Source organism: Equus asinus, chromosome 16 (assembly GCF_041296235.1).
Source record: "Equus asinus isolate D_3611 breed Donkey chromosome 16, EquAss-T2T_v2, whole genome shotgun sequence".
NCBI lineage: Eukaryota > Metazoa > Chordata > Mammalia > Perissodactyla > Equidae > Equus > Equus asinus.
In genome coordinates this window covers 2,127,757-2,148,604 of record NC_091805.1, presented here as the reverse complement: position 1 = coordinate 2,148,604, position 20,848 = coordinate 2,127,757, and the positions used below count along the sequence as shown (strand labels likewise).

Here is a 20,848-nt window from a genome sequence, read left to right as displayed (position 1 = left end):
GCATAATCCCAGGGCATCAAAAGAGAAAAGGGAAGTGAGGCCGAGAAGGATGGGAAACAGTGTAAAGTGATACCTCATCTCGTTGGCCACTGCTTCACAAAGTGCTGGAGAGAGATTGTTTGGAAGGTGTGCTTGCTTGGCCACACAGGCTATCTTTGGACAGAGGAATAGTTCCTCAGATCAGTAGATGGAAGTCTGGAAGAAAAGGAAATTTATCTACCTGCTTTTCTCCTGCGTCCTCTTTTCCTTTAGTCAATTCAGTGCACTCAGAGAGTTAACTCCCCTTCACTTGTGGGTTGCAGTATTTGGATCCCTTTGGCAACCACTCTAGATGTCTCACTATGTTTTCAGTGGCTTTTTACAGAGGAAATCTTTTGGTTGCAAATGACAGAAACTCAAATCAGATTAATTTGCACACACAAAACAGTGTTGACTCATGTAACTGAGTACATCAGGTCCAGGTATACAGATGATGTCAGCAGACCTCTTACTTCATGTCTTGGGTAGATTTTCCACTGAATGATTGCAGTGAGCGCTGACAGCCCCAGGCTCAGATCCTACCAGTTTACTTCTGGCAGAGAAGACCCAGGAACTCAATTATTGGTCTGGCTTGGGTTACATTACTGTGTTCAGGGATGTAGAGAAGTCTACCCAGTCCTGGGTCACGTGTCCTTCTCTATGGCTTAGAGGAAAAATTATGATGGTGTCACCACCACCCAATCTCAAGGAATGAATGCCTTACCAAAAAGAGGGGGTTTCTAACCATAAGAAGGCGGGTGAGAGTGCTGGTCACATCAAAAGAACTGATTTCTTTAAAATTATCATTTTAAAGTTATTCATCATCACTATAATTATTTAAATACAAGTATATACCTCCAATACGGTGTTGAGTAGAAGTGGTGAGAACAGACGTCCTTGCTTTCTTCCCAATCTAAGGAGGAAAGTGTTCAGACTTTCACTGTTAAGTATGATGTTATTTGTAGGCAGATGCTGTAGGAAAGGGAAGGAGGGGACAAAGATTTGAGAAGTATTTAAGAGTTAGGATGAACAGGATTTAGCAACTACTGGTGTAGTTTACACGAGGATATAATTTCTATGTTTGTGAGTAAGGAGATTCTGCCTTTATTTTTATGAAGTAGGGTGGAATTGAAGATAAATTTATCTTCTTTTGAGGGCATTGACTTTTTACAGTAGAGGTTTTCTCCCCTTCCAGTTTTCTTTTTGGTTACCAATTTCAGATCAGTGTTAATTTTTCCAAATGCTAAAATTTTGAATTCTTTTTTTCTATTGTTACAATTTAATATGTTCCATGAAGTAGGGAGCAATATTATCACCATGTTTTAGTTGAGGAAATTGAGACAGTGAAATGCTGTAGATCAGAGTGTTAGAGACATCGAAGTCTCTTTATTACAGTGCTTTCCAAATCTTAGACCTAGATGTTATCCCAAAATAGTGTCAGATGGGATACATGAGTCATCCGACGTTTTTTTTTTTTATCGTCCCTACAAGGAGCTATGTACTAAGTGTTAAGTGTGTTAATAAGAAGGACTTTGCTTTTACAGATCAGCCTGTATGTGTTTTTGTTTTCTTGGGCCTTTGGTGGTGACTGGTCCATTCTGGACCTAAATCCCTCAAGAATGTAACGGAAGCTAACTTACAAGCAACAGTGCTTCAGATGGGAGTTTTATTTAGCCATCCATGAAAGATAGGAAACAGATCATAACAGTTGTGATAAGTTGTTATAGGGTTCCTAGTAATACGTTAGTATACCATTTTTGCTGGATGTCTTTGACCTCATAGGCTAGGTTTTGGAGAATAGAGAAATCATTAATATGAACTATAGCTAGAATCATTTACTTTTGGAAACTTCCTTCCATGGAAAGAGGCCTTAGGAGCTTTATGTAGCTGAGTTCAAACCCTGCCTCTACTTTTCATAAGTTTGGAAAAGTTACTTTATTTCTGAAGTTTATCTAAAAATAGCTGTTTTGTCTGATTATAAAATAATATATTTTATATATGAAATATGTATATATAAAAGATATAAAATAATATACAAAATAATATATTCTGATGCTGCAGAAAATTTGGAAATACAGAAGACCCAAAAGAGAAAATAAAAATCACCTATAATTCTTGATTTAGACAAAAATCTCTCACAGAGCTTACATTCCCATGACGATGTTTGCAAAAACTAGAAATAGCCTAAATGTCTACTCATATAGACTGGTTAAATATGTTCCAGTTTATCCATATCATCAACTCTAAAGCAGATAAAAGGAGAGCAGTAGATAAAGAGTGGGGGCTCTAAGTTCAGATATGGGTGCTATTCCTTATTAGTCATGTGACCTTAACCTTTTGAAATTTCAAGATCCCTAGTATAGTGTCTACTTCATGGGGTTTTTCTGAAGATTAAATGAGGTATAACAAATGTAACACTTTACACAGTATCTGGCACATTGTAAGTGTTTGATAAATATTGCTAGAGTATTTATAATAATTATTAATTTATGTGCTGATAAAGATTCCCAAGATAATGTTAAGTGTATAATATGTCAAGAATATAAATGTATAAGGTATCAAGAAAAGGTTATCGTATGATGTTACATGGACATTAAAAAATAAGGATTTCTTATATACATGCTGATATATACACATCTTTTTATTGAAGGATACCTAAGAAATTTGTGGTTACATTTGGGGAATAGGACTGGGGGTTGGAGATGGTAGAGAGCTGTACCTTTTCTTTTTACCCCTTGGTGAAGTTTGGATTTTTTTTTTTGGTGAGGGAGTGTCCCTGAGCTAACATCTGTGCCAATCTTCCTCTGTTTTCTATATGGGATGCCGCCACAGCATGGCTTGATGTGTGGTGTATGGGTCTGTGCCTGGGATCTGAACCTGTGAACCTCAGGCTGCCAAAGCAGAGTTTGCAAAACTTAATCACTATGGGGGCTGGCCCCGTGGCCAAGCGGTTAAGTTCGCGCGCTCTGTTGCAGGCGGCCCGGTGTTTCGTTGGTTCGAATCCTGGGCGCGGACATGGCACTGCTCATCAGACCACGCTGAGGCGGCGTCGCACATGCCACAACTAGAAGAACCCACAACGAAGAATACACAACTATGTACCAGGGGGCTTTGGGGAGAAAAAGGAAAAAATAAAATCTTAAAAAAAAAAAAAACTTAATCACTATGCCATTGGGCAGGCCCCTAAAGTTTGAATTTTTTAATGCCATCTACCTATTCCTTTTATTTAATTTTTAAAAAAGTGTCTTTCTTTATCAAGTTGTCCTCATCTTTTCTCCATATTGGAAAATCTTATTTCCTCTTCTTCTCACAGTCACTTTCCTTACATCATTGAAGAGCTTGAAAGTAGTTCTGGAACTAGGCCTTTGAGGATATCCTGAAGACATAATAGAGACTGCTTTGAGATAAGTAAACATGTTATATCTCTTATTAAAAAATTGATTAAAAAAAACGAGTTTCACATAGACTAGGAGAGCATTTTGTTTCAGTAGTGGTTTTTTACCTTACTAGTTAACAAGTGGGATAATAATGATGTCAGCTAGACTCTTAAAGAAAAGCTTATACCTTTACAGCTCTTCTGAGGATTCAGTTTTTTTCCCCCAGCAAATATTTATCTATTTGACAGTAATAGATAAAAAGGTTTACTTTCCAATCAGTTAGAAGCCAATAATACTTACGGATTAGTTTACTCTGAAAGGCATTTGGAAAGTTCACACACTAGGTTGTCTCTAAATTGATTCTTACTCCTCACCTCTTTTCTCTCTCTCCACTCTTGCACCTGTCTCTGCTTCTCTTTCTCTCTCCATTGTCTTAGACATTGAGGAGTTAAAGATTAATAAGCTGTGGTCCCTGCCCTCAAGAAGCTTACATCAATAGCTCCATTCTGGCATTCTTGTTTTGTTTTGTTTTTCTTTGTGGCTGAAGAAGATTTGCCCTGAGCTAACATCTGTGCCAGTCTTCCTCTACTTTATAGGTGGATTGCCACCACAGCGTGGCTACTGAGTGGTGTAGGTCCGTGCCCGGGATCCAAACCTGTGAACCCAGGCTGCTGAAGCCAAGTGCACTAAATTTAACCACCACACCACAGGGCTGGGCCCCCCTTTCTAGCATTCTTATTGAACTACTTTTTTAGGGCAGGAACTATGAATTTCTCTCCACATAGTCCCATTTTTTCACTTCAGTTTTGTAAACGTTTATTAAGCATCCAGAAGGAATTAGGCACTCTGCTAGAAGGTTCAAAGGTAAATAAGATGAAGTTTTAATTGCTTAGTTCCTTGCAAGGAGATAGGTAAAAGGATTTCAAAACAATTTAATAGATGCTCTAAGTTATCACGTTGAGATAGTTCTTAATAGAAAAGTGCCACCACACAGTTAAAGAATATAGATTTTCTGTAATGGCAGAAATTAATCTGCTTTGAGACATTTGTACAAAATAAGAGACAGCATAGCATACTGCATTCGAAAGTGAAGTTTCCTTGTCCTCCCTAATTCCTCAGGAGGTTGCAGAGTTGCCCCTGAATAGTGAGAGTGTGTCAGGCTGGAGAAGCCAAATTCTTCATATTTCGCTGTACCTTTTTTCCCCACCATACTTTTGTATTTGAGGGTTGCGTTACTACTATTCTAGAAAAACCTACTTTGCGGTTTATCTGCTTCTATCAAAGAGAATGTTTGTAGACATTGGGCTTTCTTACCGCTGCAAACTCTGTGTCAGCAAGGCCAGATTTTTCTTGTTCCACGGTAGAAAGCAGTCTGGCTAGTCTGTGCCTATCTGAATTAGCCTCCTGGAAACTCCATTTCCTTGAATGTGTAGGAATAAACACAGAGTGCTTTGAAAGCACAGAGGAGTGTCTAATCCGAGTGAAACAGAACAGAAATAAGCAAGCAAGGCTTTATGGAGGATGTGATACACCTTGTGAAGGGTGTTTGCCCCATCTGTACTCCATATTTAATTTGCTAGTTGTCCCCTGCCAAGGCAGATGAATAATAACTGAAAGTGAGCTGTTTTTTTTTTAAGATTGGCACCTGAGCTAACATCTGTTGCCAGTCTTTTCTTTTTTCTTCTTCTTCTTTTTCTCCCCAAAGCCCCTCAGTACACAGCTGTATATTCTAGTTGTGAGTGCTTCTGGTTGTGCTATGTGGGACACCACCCCAGCATGGCCTGACGAACAGTGCCATGTCCGCGCCAGGGATCCAAACTGGTGAAACCCTGGGCCACAGAAGTGGAGCATGCGAACTTAACCACTCGTCCACGGGGCTGGCTCCCAAATGAGGAATTTTAAGCTAACTTACAGACATTATTTGCATCTCTAAAATGTAAGGATGTTTTCCTTCATTACTATAATACTGTTTTCACACACTGCAAAAAAAAGAGTAATTCTTGAGTATGTGATACTTTGTCCATGTTCACATTTCTCATTATTCCCAGAAATGTCTTTTATAGCTGGTTTGTTCAAATCGGGATCCAGTTAAGAACCATGTGTTGGGGCCGGCCTGGTTGCGCAACAGTTGGGTTCGCATTTTCCGCTTAGGCGGCCTGGGGTGTGCAGGTTGCCATCCTGGGTGCAGACGTGGCACTGCTTGGCAAGCCATGCTGTGGCAGGCGTCCCACATATTAAGTAGAGGAAGATGGGCATGGATGTTAGCTCAGGGCCAGTCTCCCTCAGCAAAAAAGAAGAGGATTGGCAACAGATGTTAGCTCAGGGCTAATCTTCCTCAAATAAATAAATAAATAAATAAAACAAAAAACATGTTGCATTTGGTTATATCTCTTAAGTCTTTTTTTCCACTTTTAAATAGACTTTATTTTTTAGTCTTATCTTTTTTGTGGTAAAACTTAGCCCACTGCCTTTATTTATTTATTTATCACTTTGATTTGTTGAAGAGACTTGACTTATAGAATGACCTGTCTTCAGGTTTTTGTCTGATTTTAGGTCAAATATTGGATCATGTTCTTTTGGGAAAGGAAGAAGGTATTCTCTTATAATTTAGGAGCATAACTAACTGGAATTTTTGACCTGCTCTTTCCACTTTGCAGTTAATATTAATAGCTTATTATAAGTAAAGAAGACTTGAGTGTATTGCTTTAGTATATGAGCTATCACTAGGAGTAGGAAAAACTGTTATTGGAAAAACTAATCTATGATAAAAGATTTTTAACTGATATCAGGAGCTATATTTATTCATCACATTTCCTGTCTTGTATACTTTGGACCATAGTTTAGTTAAGGATATTGTTTTTTATTTGGGGAGATTTCCTCACCACCGTTCCATGAAATCTTTTCATAAAGAAAGTCTCAGTGTAAATACATCCTTTGTCTGGGTTGCAGACAGTTTTATTGATTGCTATTATAGCTCAGTTTTGAAATGGTTCTTATTTCCAAATTATTACTGATTTTCATTTTTGGGGAAATTATGTCATGTAGAAATAAGACAAATATTTGTAACATGGGGATTATTTTTTATGTCTCTGTTATTAAAAGGTTGTCTATTTTTGAAGTAATCGTATTTCACTTATTTTGAGTTTCACTTTTTAATATCTTCTGAAATCAGGGTTTGTCTTCCAATTAATTGATGGTGTGATGGTTAATTGGCAAGGTTTTTCTTTCTTAGCTATACAAGTAATGACACATCTTAACAATTAATGACATCTTGAATTTGATGAAATACAGCAGTTTATGATTCATATTACTCATGAGTTAGCCCCAGAAACACAGACGTAGTGTTGAGGTTGGTAGACTGAATTGAATAGTACTGAGGATATTTGTTCTATGTCTCTCTCTCTTTTTAAAGGCTTTTTCATATTCTCATCTCAGTCTTGAGAAAAGAATCAGGAGATTGTAAAGCCTTTAAACTAAACATAATAATGAATGCTCACAATATCTAGGCTTCATTAAAAGGCCTAACGGGAGTCCCAAACTGAAATGAATGTGCTTGTCTTTTCACATCTAGAGGCTTTACAGAGTTTGCCCTTTGCTCTCTCTTCAATCTATATTCTCCTTCAAAGATTTCATTCTCTCTCTAGCTTTCATCTCTAACCTCTGTTTTCTTCACTCTCTTTTCTTCTCCCTTGTCTGCTTTGAGTTAGCCTTGTTTATTTACTTATTTTTTTTTAATTAAAAGACTTTTTTGGGGGAGCAGTTTTAGGTTTACAGAGAAATGAGTGGAAAGTACAGAGTTCCCATATATGCTCCCTCACCAAGGTTCCCCTATTATTAATATCCTGCATTATTGTGGTAGGTTTGTTTAGAATTGATGAGCCAGTATTGATACATTATTATTAACTGAAGTCCATGGATTACGTTAGGTTTACTCTTTGTGTTGTACATTCTATGGGTTTTGACAAATGGATAATGACATGTATCCACCATTATAGTATCATACAGAATGGTTTCAATGCCCTAAAAATCCCCTGTGCACTGTTTATTCATCCCTTCCTTCTCCTGCCCACTCCAATCCCTGGCAACCACTGTCTTTTTATTGTCTCCATAGTTTGCCTTTTTCAGACTGTAATATAGTTGGAATCATACAGTATGTAGCTTTTTCAGATTGGTTTCTTTTACTTAGCAATATTCTTTTAAGGTTCTTCCATGTCCTTTTCTGCCTTGATAGCACATTACTTTTTATTGATGAATAATATTCCATCATGTGGTTGTACCAGTTTGAATATTACTTCCAAGTTTTGGTAATTATGAGTAATGAGTTAGCCTTTTAAGAAACGCAAGTTTGATCTAAATGATCACCCGTAAAAAAATGTTGAGCTAATTCAGTATCTTGAATCTTAAAGAATAACTCTTACTTTTGTATTAGAAATTTCTAATTGAGTGGTTGGGTCGTAACAATGCTCAATAAATGTATGTAGAATGATTGAATATGAAAAAAAGGAGGTATAGAAGAGAGGAAGGAGGGGAAAAGATTATATTGTAAATCTGGATGATTTTTGGAAAATGAGAGTGCCTAGAAATTCAGTTGGAAATATGAATGGGAACCAAAATGTTCAAGACTCTGAATTCAGCCATTAGCTTGAGAACACCCCAAAACAAAAGTATCATTAAGCTGGCCTAGAAACCAGGCCATTAGAACTGTCTCACTTTATGTGCAATGGAATGATAGGAAGAAATTAGGGTTTATTTTTGGGAAAATAGTGAAAGAACAGAGGCAAGTTTTATAAAATAGGGAAGTGGCCAGTTGATATTGACATCAGGAAATACTTGTCCCAAATCTGTGAATAGTGGTCTTTATTTTGTGTTCTTAAGTTACGTTTTCTACTTGAAAATATTACTAATGTGAGGAAGTTATTTACTTACTGGATTTTGGACTCACTGAATATTTTGGCTTGTGGTTTTATGGAATCTAAGGAGTATAGAGATTAATGAGCTATAAAGTCATTTGAATTTCTAAAATATTTTTGTCATAGAAATGCTATTTAAGAAATTTGAGGGGCTGGCCCCATGGCCAAGTGGTTAAGTTTGGTGCTCTCTGTTTCAGTGGCCTGAATTCGGTTCCTGGGTGTGGACCTATGCCACTCATCGGTGGCCATGCTGTGGTGGCGACCCACATACGAAACAGAGGAAGATTGGCACAGATTTTAGCTCGGGGTGAATCTTCCTCAAGCAAAAAGAGGAAGATTGGCAACAGATCTTAGCTCAGGGCAAGTCTTCAGGGGAAAAAAAAGAAATTTGGAATACGGTTATGCCCCCAAAGGGTCAGCAACCAGCTGGAAATGGTGGAACTTCTAAACTCTAATCCTGATTCAAATAAAGACTTATCTGTCAAGTTATGTTATAGTAATGTCTTTGTGGTTTACTTCATTTGTTTTTAAGTTCAGTAGTTCTTATATTTCATTGGGCTAAACATTAACCTGTTTTGAGTGCCACATGCTAAATATTTTAGGGAAAACAAGGATGAATGAAACTGCTGCCTTTGTTTATATAGAACATACATGAGATGTGGAAAAAATAACTAGGAAGGAGGAAATGCACATTAGGTTATGACAAATGCTCTAAGAATTTGAAAGAAGGTGATATGATTTTTAGTTGTGGTGAGCCAAGAAGTTTGTGTGGAGTCCTTGGCATTTGTGTTTTACCCTTAAAACCAGTTAAGATTTGAATTTGTGGATATGAGAGAAACGTTTCTAGGAAGCAGTTTATATTCATTGACAAGAATTTGGGGAGGTATATGTAAGGCTGGAAAGGCACCTATGGTCAGCTTATGGAAAACCATTAATACCAGAGTATAAGGTAATTTTTTATTACTCAAGTAAAAATAGGGAATAGTTTTCTGGGGCATGAATGAGGAGCTAGTAATATTAAAAAGGAAAAAAGTTTTTGTGCTCCTAATTCTTATCATACATTGATTGTAAAGTATTTTGGAATTGATTTTGTATCCTTAAAATATATACGTTTTAATATACATCTTATTGTAGCCTCCAGTGCTATCATAAGCCACAGTATGTTCCCCGAAATGCCATATACAAAAAAAACATTATGTAGGTTGGCTGTCACTCTTGCGCCCTACGTCAGCATTATAAAGATGTTTTAGTGTAATTATAAGCAGTATTTACTGAAATATCCTATGAATTTATAACTTTCTTGATATGCTGAGACCTTCTTATTCTTTTAAATGAATCTTTAATATACTTAGCTTCCTTCCATTTTAAACTATGTTGTTTTCTTTTTAAAAGTAATGTATTTGCTTTCTTTGTTATAGAACTGTGGCTGCTGAAGTTAGGAAGCAGATCTCTGGACAATACAGTGGTTCTCCCCAACTGCTCAAAAACCTCAACATTGTTGGCAATATATCCCATCATACCGCAGTAAGTCACATATTTAAAACATGATACTTAACTGGTATTACTGACTCGGCCGTGAAAAACTAGTGGAAACATAAGAGCCAGTAGATTGGGTTCCATTGCTAGTCTCATAACCTTATTTGTTCCTCCCTCACTCTTTCCTGAAATTTGAGTAGGGGAGAGTGTTAGGAGGTGTTAGAGAAGTATTGATTTGCTAGTCACCTTTGAAACTTTACGTTCAGGATTTTATCAACTCTGGAATTTTATTAGAACTTCCCAGACCCAAGCTGATTCATTACATGAAAATTTCGAAATCCATTCTAGAAATAGATGCTGAAGTAAATTAAATATTTATGTGGATTTGTAGTAATATCTGAGCTCTTTAATAGAAAGGAATGTATAATTATTGAATCACTGCTTTAATCCAGGTACTGTATCAGAGACGTAAATACATGTTTTCTTATTAAAGAAGCTGACATGAGGATAATCAGCTTTGATTAAAACATTGATATTTATTAGTTGTAGTAGGAATATGAATTAAAAATATACTGCCATTTGTCAAAAAATAAAACGGTAATATATATTACTTATATATATATTAAGTTATATATTATATATATATATTAAGACTTTCCATTTGGCTATGAAAGGGTACCAGTTATTAAACAAACTTGGTATGCCAGAGCATAACAGTTTGATTGGCTTGTAATGACATGTTTATAATGTTTATATTATTAAATTTTAAAATATGGAGTTTACTTTTAATCACAATAACATGCTGATTGGACAAATTTTAGAATATGTGGATTTCTGGCTGATTTCAGTGTAAATGGAGATGACCCTTATAATCCCTTCTGAGTGTTCTGAACTCCTCTACTGATGTCCTGCACCCTGAACTGCACCTCAGCTCTTCATTTCCATAGTCATACCCTTGATTTAGTCATTAGGAATAACTGTAACCCCTCTGTAATCTCAGTTTTAGGCTTCCTACATTCTGACCACCATCTCTTGTCTTTTTTGTTCTGTTGTTCTGGTGGCCTGACTCCAGCTGTCCTTCAATCCCACCAGGACCTAGAATCCATGATCCTGTAACTTTTTCCTGTCCCTTACCCCTTGATGTTCTCTTTTCTTTCCTTATGAAACTTAAATTATTTGTTGATCATTATAGTTACTTTCTTCCATATACCCTTGACTTCCTTAACTTCCTCTCATGTCGTTGTACCCCTTGGTACAAACTCGGTGCTGTTTAAATCCAACTCTTTGCTTACTTCATGCCTGTGCTTGGGCAGCTGAGTGTGGCTAGAGAAAAACACATAATCCCGTTGACTGGTCTGGCTTTAAATTTGTGACCACTAACTCATGAAGGCTTTAATATTGCCAGGCACACATTATATTTTCCTGCTCCATTCATTCTCCCACTATTTTAGCTGACTTATTTCATGGCTACTGCTCTTTCCTGAAACCCCTAATTGCTCTAATTCCCCATTTTCACTCTTCGCATGACTTGCCTTCCTATTTCACTGAGTAAATTGAAGCAGTCAGAAGAGAACTTCCACACACTCCTACCACCATATGTATTCACTGTTATCATCTGTACCCGTATAGTCTGCCTGTTTATCAGTTGCTATGGACGAACCACTATCGAATAAGTGGAGGGATTAGCTAATCCCAACTTCTCAGTTACTCAAGCACAGTACTTTGGTAATTCTCCCCTTTCTTTTGTATCATTATTTTTTTCCTCTCTATTTACTGGATCATTCTCATCAGTGTACAGATATGTTATTAATTCTCCCACTTAAAAAAATCCTGCTATTTTGCCCCACTTTTCCACCAGTCTTCAACTTCCAGTGTTTCTTTGCTCTTCTTTGCAATAAAATTCCGTCAAAGGGTTGTCACAGCTTGTTGACTTCAATTTTTATTCTTGTATTTTCTCTGAAATAGTGCTTTTTAAATTGAGAGAATCTTCCAACATACACAGAAGTAGAAAGACTAATATAAACGTTGACACTTTACTTTAATCACAATACTGTTAACAAACTTAAAAAATTAACAGTAATTCCTTGTTATCTTCTAATATTCAATGCTTGTTAAATTTCCTTGATTATCTTATAAATATATTTTTTAGTTGGTTTATTCAAATTGGGATTCAAACAAAATCCACAGATGGATCATGTGAGCTAAAAAAACAGCAAAAAAACTAAAGCAGTTTCTCCCTCCCCCAACTTAACTTTGTTTTTATGCCATTGACTTGTTGAGGAAACTGGATTAGTTGTCTTACATTATTTCTTGCCTTTTGGATTTTATGTTTGCTTCCTTGTAGGCTTGTTTCTCTGTCTCCTGTATTTCCTGTAATTGAGTAGATTCTGGTTCAACTGTTTTGAAATTTCTTTCTTTTAGACTTGTTTCTCTGTCTTCTGTTTCCTGTAACTGATTAGATTTTGGTTTAACTTTTTTTTTAACATCTTGAAGTTTAATTCACATACGATACAATTTACCCATTTAATTTTCAGTTCACTGGATTTAATATATTCACAGGTAGGTGCAACTATCAAGTCAGTTTAGAACATTTTCATCAAAAAGAAACTCTAGCCATCACCCTTTTAGCCCCCTTGCCCCCAGCGCAAAACAACCACTAATCACATACCAGAGTTTTTGACAGCACACCAGAAAGGATTGAAAGACTGAACTAACTAAACTAACAGTAAACATGTCAGCCAGAATTCCAGTGTGGTGTGGTTGCTGAAGTAAGATGACGTGGTATGTTGCCTACGAGAGATTGTGTTGTGCTTCACTATTGCTTTAACCTTGCTTAGGGCCCAGCCACTGTCTTTTATGAAATCATGTTGCAATCACCTCCCTTGGGTCAGTAAATAAAGAATCTTTCTTTGGAGTTTTGCAAAGTAATTTATAATTGGAAGCAGCTCATCACTACATCCCAAGATTAACCCAGGCAGGTGTCTTTTTTTTTAATTTTTTTTTTCTGCCTTTTCTCCCCAAATCCCCCCAGTACATAGTTGTATATTTTAGTTGTGGGTCCTTCTAGTTGTGGCATGTGGGACACCACCGCAGCATGGCCTGATGAGCAGTGCCATGTCTGTGCCCAGGATCCAAACTGGCGAAACCCTGGGCCACTGAAGTGGAGGGTGCGAACTAACCACTTGGCCACAGGGCTGGCCCCCATCTTAACCATTTCCAAGTGTGCAATTCAGTGGCATTAAGTACATTCACAATATTGTGTACCGTCACCACTATCCACCATCACTATCCATTTCTAGAACTTTTTCATTATCCCAAACTGAATCCCTGTACTGATTAAACAGTACCTGCGTATTCCCCTGTCCTCCCACTTCCTGGTAGCCTCTGTTCTATTTTCTGTCTCTAAGAATTTGTTTATTCTGTGTACCTCATATAAGTGTAATTGTACAATATTTGTCTTTTTGTATCTGGCTTATTTTATTCAGCATAGTGTCTTCCAGGTTCATCCATGTTGTGACGTGTGTTAAAATTTCATTCTTTTTTAAGGCTCAATAATATGCCATTGTATGTATATACTATGTTTTGTTTATTCATTCATCTGTAGGTGGACGTGGGGTTGTTTCCATCTTTTGCCTGTTGGTAATAATGCTACTATGAAAATGAGTGTAGAAGTATCTGTTTGAGTCTGTTTTCAATTTGGGGGTTTATACCTAGAAGTAAAACTGGTGGATCATATGGTAATTCTATGTTTTTTGGTAAGTTTTTTTCAGAACCACCAAACTGTTTTCCACAGCAGTTGTACCATGTTACATTCCCACCCACCAGCAATGTACAAGGCTTCCAATTTCTCCCTGTCCTCTCCTGCACTTATTTTCCATTTTTTTTTATAATAACCATCATAATGAGTGTAAAGTGGTATCTTGTGTTACATACCAAGCCTTGTTACAGCTTGGTGAAGTCTGACTCCCCTCGTGGCCTTTGCTGTTGTGCATATGATGGGACCACAATTTTTCACATGATGTTTGGCTGGAGTAGAGCAGTTATTGTCTAAAAGTTTTCTGTTTTGCTAGGCTGCGCCTTTCTTGGTCCTTTGGCTGGATAGGACAGGCTTTTTTTTTTTTTTCCCTGTGCTCCTTTGTATTCTGGGTTGTAGACTTCTCTAGCTCTAGGTCTGGAGTATATAAGGCAAAAAGAAATTTTAGGTAACTCACTGTTGTGCCGTTCCTTGGGTCTCGAGGTCTCTGCCGGTCTGTCTTTTCCTTTCAACCTTTTGGACCCTTCTTCTGTTTATTTTATAGTAATGTCTAGGGTTCGTAGTTGTAATGGGTGGAGAGAATCTGGAAAAGGATGTCTACTTCATCTTCCTAGAAGTGGAAGTACCTCCTAATGACTTAATGTTGAGCGCTTTTTCATGTGCTAATTGGCCATTCCTATATCTCGCTTTGTGAAAGCCTCAGGATGGTTTGTCTTTTTATTATTGAGATGTAGGACTTCTTTATATATTCTAGATACCAGTCCCTTATTAAATATATTTTGTAAATATTTTCTCTTGGTGTGACTTGCCTGTTCATTTTCTTTCTTTTTTTTTTTTTTGAGGAAGATTAGCCCTGAGCTAACATCTGCTGCCAATCCTCCTCTTTTTGCTGAGGAAGTCTGGCCCTGAGCTAACACTCATGCCCATCTTCCTCCACTTTATTTGTGAGATGCCTGCCACAGCATAGCTTGCCAAGCGGTGCCATGTCCACACCCAGGATCATAGCCATCGAACCCCTGGGCTGCCGAAGTGGAATGTATGCACTTAACGGCTGTGCCACTGGGCTGGCCCCTCGTTATCTTTTTCGATGAGGGGAGGGAAGAGTGGCTCTGAGCCACTCCTCCTCTTTTTACTTGAGGAAGATTGTCCCTGAGCTAACATCTGTGCTCATCTTCCTCCATTTTGCATGTGGGACAGTGCCACAGCATGGCTTAATGAGCAGTGCTTCGATCCGTGCCAGGGATCCAAACCCACAAACCCTGGGCCGCCAAAGTGTAGCATGTGAACTTTAACGCCTATGCCACCGGGCCAACCCCTTGCTTATTGATTTTCTTAACTGTCTTTTGATGTCTCAAATTTTCTTTTATGATTATTACTTCCTATGTCATGTCTAAGAAACTTTACGTACTGCCAAATGGTGAAAACATTCTTCTTTGTTTCCTTCTAGCAGCTTTATAGTTTTACCATTTATGGTTATGTCTGTGATCCATCTCAGTTTAATTTTTGTAAATGTTGTGGTGTAAGGATTGAGGTTCATTTTTTTTCCCCTCATATAGATATCCAATTGTTCCAGCAACAGTGGTTGCAAAAGATTTCCCTTTCCCTGCTGAATTGCTTCTTTCCAACTCTATTAAGAACGTGCTGATAGCGTATTATGTACTTGATAGAATAGGTAAGATAGAATGCTTATGAGAGGTAAACCCATGAATTTTAGAGCTTGAAGACCCAGTGTTAAATTTTGTTCTATCATTTTGTCACTATTTTCAGAAGTTAACATCTTCAAGCACAAATGCCTTTATCTGTAGAATTGAAATAGTAATTATCTTTAACTTACAGAGCTTGAGGGAGGTTTAAATGAGAAAACACATAATGATAATAATAGCTACTATCTTGAGTGTTTATGATGTTAGTCATTCATTATTTCACTTAATATCTTTGAAATGTCGTTGTTCTACCTATTACTAGTTTAGTCTAAAGAAGCTAAGGAATGCCACGAATATTCTTTTATTGCTAATGGATGCTTTTAATAGGGTCTGTGTATTGTTTTCCTTTGGCTGCTGCTAACAGATTACCACAAACTGAGTGTCGTCTTAAAACACAGAAATTTCTTCTCTCACAGTGCTGGAGTCCAAAAGTCTGAAATCAGAATCAGTGGGCGGAAATCAAAGCTTTGGCAAGGTCATATTCCTTTCAGAGGCTCCCTTCAGAATCAGTTCCTTGCCTCTTTCAGTTTCTGGGGGCCTCTTGTGGCTGCATCACTTCTGTTTTTAAGGCCAGAATCTTCAGATCTCTCTTTGCTGTGTCTTCATATGACTTTCTTCTCTGTGTGCCCCAAATCTCCCTCTGTCTCTACACAAGGATGTATATGATTGCATTTAGCACCCACCCCACTCACATAATCCAGGATAATGTCCCTATTTTAAGATTCTTAATCATATCTTCAAATATCCTTTTATTTTTGATTTTATTTTATTTTCTTTGGCCACATAAGGTCCATGGATTGGTAAGTGGAGAAATATGGAGGACCATTTTTCAGCCTACTACAGTCTGGTTATACACTCTTGCTAGGATAATTGACAGTATCAACAGATAAAGTAAAAGCACTATTTATAAACTTAGCAGTGAAAATCTCAAAGATGTAAAAAAGAAAAACCCTCCAATGAATGTTTTGTCACTGTAAAGTATTATAAAACTGTTACTTATTATTACTGTTCTCATGTGAAAGATGCAGGCAAAGTCTAAGCAAGAAGATTCAAGAGAGTATGACCCAAAGCAGAGGAGTCCAAGAAGGCCAGCACCTTGTGGTTTCTTAGTGCATCAACTGAATATCTGTTGACATTTTAGAAATCACTAGGTTAAAAACGTATTATATTTCAAAAAATAATTTTTTCTTTGCTTAAAGTTTTAAAATTCTTATATCCACCTCTTCCTTTTTACCCACCTCTCATGCCTGTCTCTCTTTATAAAGGTGCCCCTTACTGAAGCAGTGGATCCAGTGGATTTGGAAGATTACCTCATTACTCATCCTTTACCTGTGGACTCTGGGCCTTTAAGGGATTTGATTGAATTCCCTCCAGATGATATTGAAGTTGTTTATAGTCCTAGGGACTGTAGAACCCTTGCTTCAGCTGTACCTGAAGAAAGGTATGGAGACCTTTACCTATTTTTGGTTTTAGTGTAACTATAGAACGGGTGCCTTCCATTATGTTATTTAGATCCTGTTTCTTATGGTGATGTTGTTTGCTAGTATATGAACAAGAACTCCAGCAACCAGATTCACAAACAGCAGTGTTCTCCTGTCTAAATTATAAATACATTTTCTTTTTCAAAATAGTGAAATGGATCCACATGTTAGAGATTGTATAAGAAGTTATACAGAAGACTGGGCAATTGTGATCAGAAAGTAAGTTATATGTTTATTATAACATTTAAAAATACTAAGATCTATAAATGGATTACGGTAGATTAATAATAATTATGACACTAAAATTCATTTAAAAAATAGCTAAAGAAGCAAAAGAAGAACCTTGTGTATAGATATTTTCTTCTTAGGAGTTCCACAATTACTTTTACTCACTTTTCTTATAAAATAATAGATTTGTGGTGATAGTATTTCTATATTATCAGAGATCATTAATAACTAATAATATATATTAATGATAATAATTTGTCTAATTCTTTTGGGAAATCATGGGTAGATATTGATGAATAATTTGTATTTCTCAAAAAGAATCCAGTTTATTGAAATTTAAATAGTTAAATTTAATAGCCAGTTTGCCAGATCAAGCTGTTTGAAAGATCTCTGCCTTTTGTTAACTAACTAAATATTTACAAGTTCCTGACCTGTGCATCTAATCAGGTAAATATTTGTAAAAAATAATGTTTTGTTCTAACACAAATTTCTTTTTCTAATGGATGGTGTTTGAAATATCAAGTCATATTAAGAAATAAAATAAAACTACTTTGCCTTTGCTAATTTACACAATGAAGAGGGTCTTCATACTGAAACTTCCTAGCCTTATTTTACTTTTCTGAAGGAAATATAATGACTGAAGTAGTGGAGAATTCTGTTGTGATATTATAGTTTTCAGAAATGAAGTAATCTGTGCCAAATTGTACTAGCAACAGTGATGTATCCATTGCTTATTGTTTGCCCTTATGGTTGCTGTCTTATTTCACTGGGTTTAATATTGTGCTGAGCATCACTCTCGGGGATACTGCTGACATGCTTTTTAGTTTTAATGTGACCTAATACAAGCACAGCCTACTACCCTTTATAAAGAAGAGCCATTTTTATGTACTTAAAATTTTGATAAGTATTTCAATAGCCAGATTTTAGACGTTACTGAAGACTCTGTCAGATAACGCAAAAGTTTTACCTCTATGCATGTATGTTGGAAACTTGTAATCAGAAATGTTAATAAAAAGAGATTAATTGCAAAATATATTAACTTCAGAATCATGGAATCTGCTACTTAATTCTAATCATGGAGTTACCTACCTTGATTTAGGCAAGAGGGTAAGGTAGTTAATGTTTATGGGTATTTACTGTGTGCCGGGCATTTTATTGGGTACTTTACACTCATCTCATTTGAGGTTCTAACAGATAAGGGAGCTCAGACTCAGAGTAGTTAAATTACTTTGAGGTCTCACAGCCGAAAAATGGTATAGCCAGGGTTAGAACCTAGGAGCATCAGATTATTAAAGCTTATATTATTTATTACTAGATACTATTTATTATTTACGCAAAGTAGATATTATTTATTATCTACAGTGGTGAATGGAAGACAAAAGGGGTACTTTTGGTGGACCAAAAGTTTTAAAATATCCTTGAAAGGCAGAAGATAGGTGTGATTGGAACATAAGAGAAAAGCACAGTACAGAAGAATCTAGGAGAAAATATATGCAAAGCTTCATGAGTCCTGTAAGCTCAGAGGCAGTGAATACAGGCAGTTGAAGGGAGACGTGGGGTAACTGTTGGACATTTGGTTACTTTGAAAGCCCCTGTGCCGTGTGTACACAGGAGTGGCAGCAGAGGTATCTGCCTTTTTAAGAACAGTAATTATGGGAACTTGAGCTGGTAGTATAGGCCCAAGATGGGCAAACCTTGGAAGAACGAGGAGCCCTCAGACGCAGAAGACTAGGTACTGGCAGACTCTGCCTGGCAGCATGATTTGCCTCTTCTCCACAACCATTGGATATGGGCTGAGCTGAGCAGATACAGTACTTCCAGACAGATATGGAGATACAAGTTCAAAAATGAGCATAGAACCCAGAATTGCCAACTATTTGATGAAAACCAGTGTACTTGAAAGAGAATTATCAAACTGCAAATAAAAAAACTAACAATTTGGGACGTAGTTAACAGATCAAGACCTGTAAGTGTGAATAATATCCTCAAAGAGGTGTGAAAAGATATGATAACCATACAAAAATCAGCCAGTTATCTTTGGAAATTAAAATTTTGTTCAGTGAAAAAATATTAAAAACTCATCAGATAGGCTTAATGACAGAGTGAATGTGACTGGAGATAGAATAGTAAGCTGTAAAATGAAGCCACAAAATCTTCCATAATTCAGCACAGAAGGATGAAGGGACAGAAAGTATTCGTTGTTCATTCACGAAATACTTATTGAGAGGCTAGTATGTGCCAGGCACTGTACTAAGCAGTGATGATACAGAAATCAACAAAACTAATTCCCTGCTCTCACAGAGCTTATGTTCTAGGTGGGAATAAGACCAGTAGACAGTAAAGATATATATATGTATAATAGATATGGTGGTGGTAGGACTTGTGGAGGAAAAAAGTAGGATGAGGGGGAAGAGAGAGCCAAGAAGAGGGGCTGAATGTTCTACTTTGCGTAAATAATCAGAACAGTACATGCAAAGACTCCATACTGGGAGCATGCTGGGAATGTTCCAGGAGTAGCAAAGAGGTCACTATGGGTGGAACAGAATAAGAGTGAGGATGCCAAGATTTGAGGTCGTAGAAATGGTGGAGTGTGTCGAGTTGGATAGGTAATTTAGGTCCTTATCATAGCAACTGAGCAGAGGACAGAATGATAGTAACAGAAAAGAGAATTGGTCATGAATCTTGTCATTCTTCTCAGTTGTCTTGAATTTCATACTGTCAATTTTTTAGGACATAAAGGAGGCAGAATGGTTTATTAGAGCAGCTTAGATATGCAACTTCACAAATTAAGGCACTTTAAACATTTCATGAAAGATTAAAACATCTGCCTCTACAAGATACCTTTCATGTTACTCTAGTGAGTACCTGTATTTTAGTTTTTTCAAGAAAAATACTTTATTTTGTGATTATGCTGTGATGTGAACCTCATGTAGCTGCTATTTTAATATCTTTAGCAACAAGACATGATGTGAATGATTCATATTAAATGTAATTCATTACTATTTCATAAATTGACTGATAGCAAGAACCATATCATCCTCTGGTAATCATAATTGTTTTTCCTCAATTAAAATATTCCCGAGTTTGACAATTTATGAGGTGTGGAACAGTAATTGCTCTTTGATCTTAGTGTCTGTATTTGATATATATATTTTTTTAATCAATTTTGCAATGGTAAAACTTTTATTTAAAGGGTTAGGGACTGATAGTCATGAAGTGCCAGTTCCCATTTGTTTGTTCATCTGTTCATCAATTAATACCTTTATTCACCCATCTAATCTCTCCATCTAATGATCCTTCCATCAATTTATCCTTTTATTTATTTATTTTTTAATTTAATTTTTATTGAGTTAATGATAGGTTACAATCTTGTGAAATTTCACTTGTACATTTTTGTCAGTCGTGTTGTAGGTGCGCCCCTCCACCCTTTGTGCCTACCCCCCCCACCCCTTTTTCCCCTGGTAGCCACTAATCTGTTCTCTTTGTCTACATGTTTAAATTCCTCATATGAGTGGAGTCATACAGAGATTGTCCTTCTCTATGTGGCTTATTTCACTTAACACAATTCCCTCAGGGTCCATCCATGTTGTTGCAAATGGGACGATTTTGTTCTTTTTTACGGCTGAGTAGTATTCCATTGTGTATATATACCACATCTTCTTTATCCGGTCATCAGTTGATGGGCACTTAGGTTGCTTCCATGTCTTGGCTATTGTAAATAATGCTGCAATGAACATAGAGGTGCATGGGACTTTTGGAATTGCTGATTTCAAGTTGTTTGGATAGATACCCAGTAGTGGGATAGCTGGATCGTATGGTATTTCTAGTTTTAATTTTTTGAGAAATCTCCATACTGTTTTCCATAGTGGCTGCACCAGTTAGCATTCCCACCAGCAGTGTA

General features: G+C 36.8%; 1 protein-coding gene across 5 annotated transcripts in view; it reads left to right on the top strand.

Moving 5' to 3' along the window:
• Positions 1-20,848, top strand: part of DOCK7 (dedicator of cytokinesis 7) — a 203,869-nt gene that overhangs the window by 7,518 nt on the left and 175,503 nt on the right. For all 5 annotated transcript variants that reach the window (XM_044749192.2, XM_044749193.2, XM_070486407.1 and 2 more), the window contains exons 2-4: positions 9,724-9,829; positions 16,504-16,679; positions 16,870-16,938. In XM_044749192.2, the coding sequence (XP_044605127.1) occupies positions 16,874-16,938 (65 nt within the window). In that variant the 5' untranslated portion in view covers positions 9,724-9,829; positions 16,504-16,679; positions 16,870-16,873. The remainder of the gene's footprint in view (positions 1-9,723; positions 9,830-16,503; positions 16,680-16,869; positions 16,939-20,848) is intronic.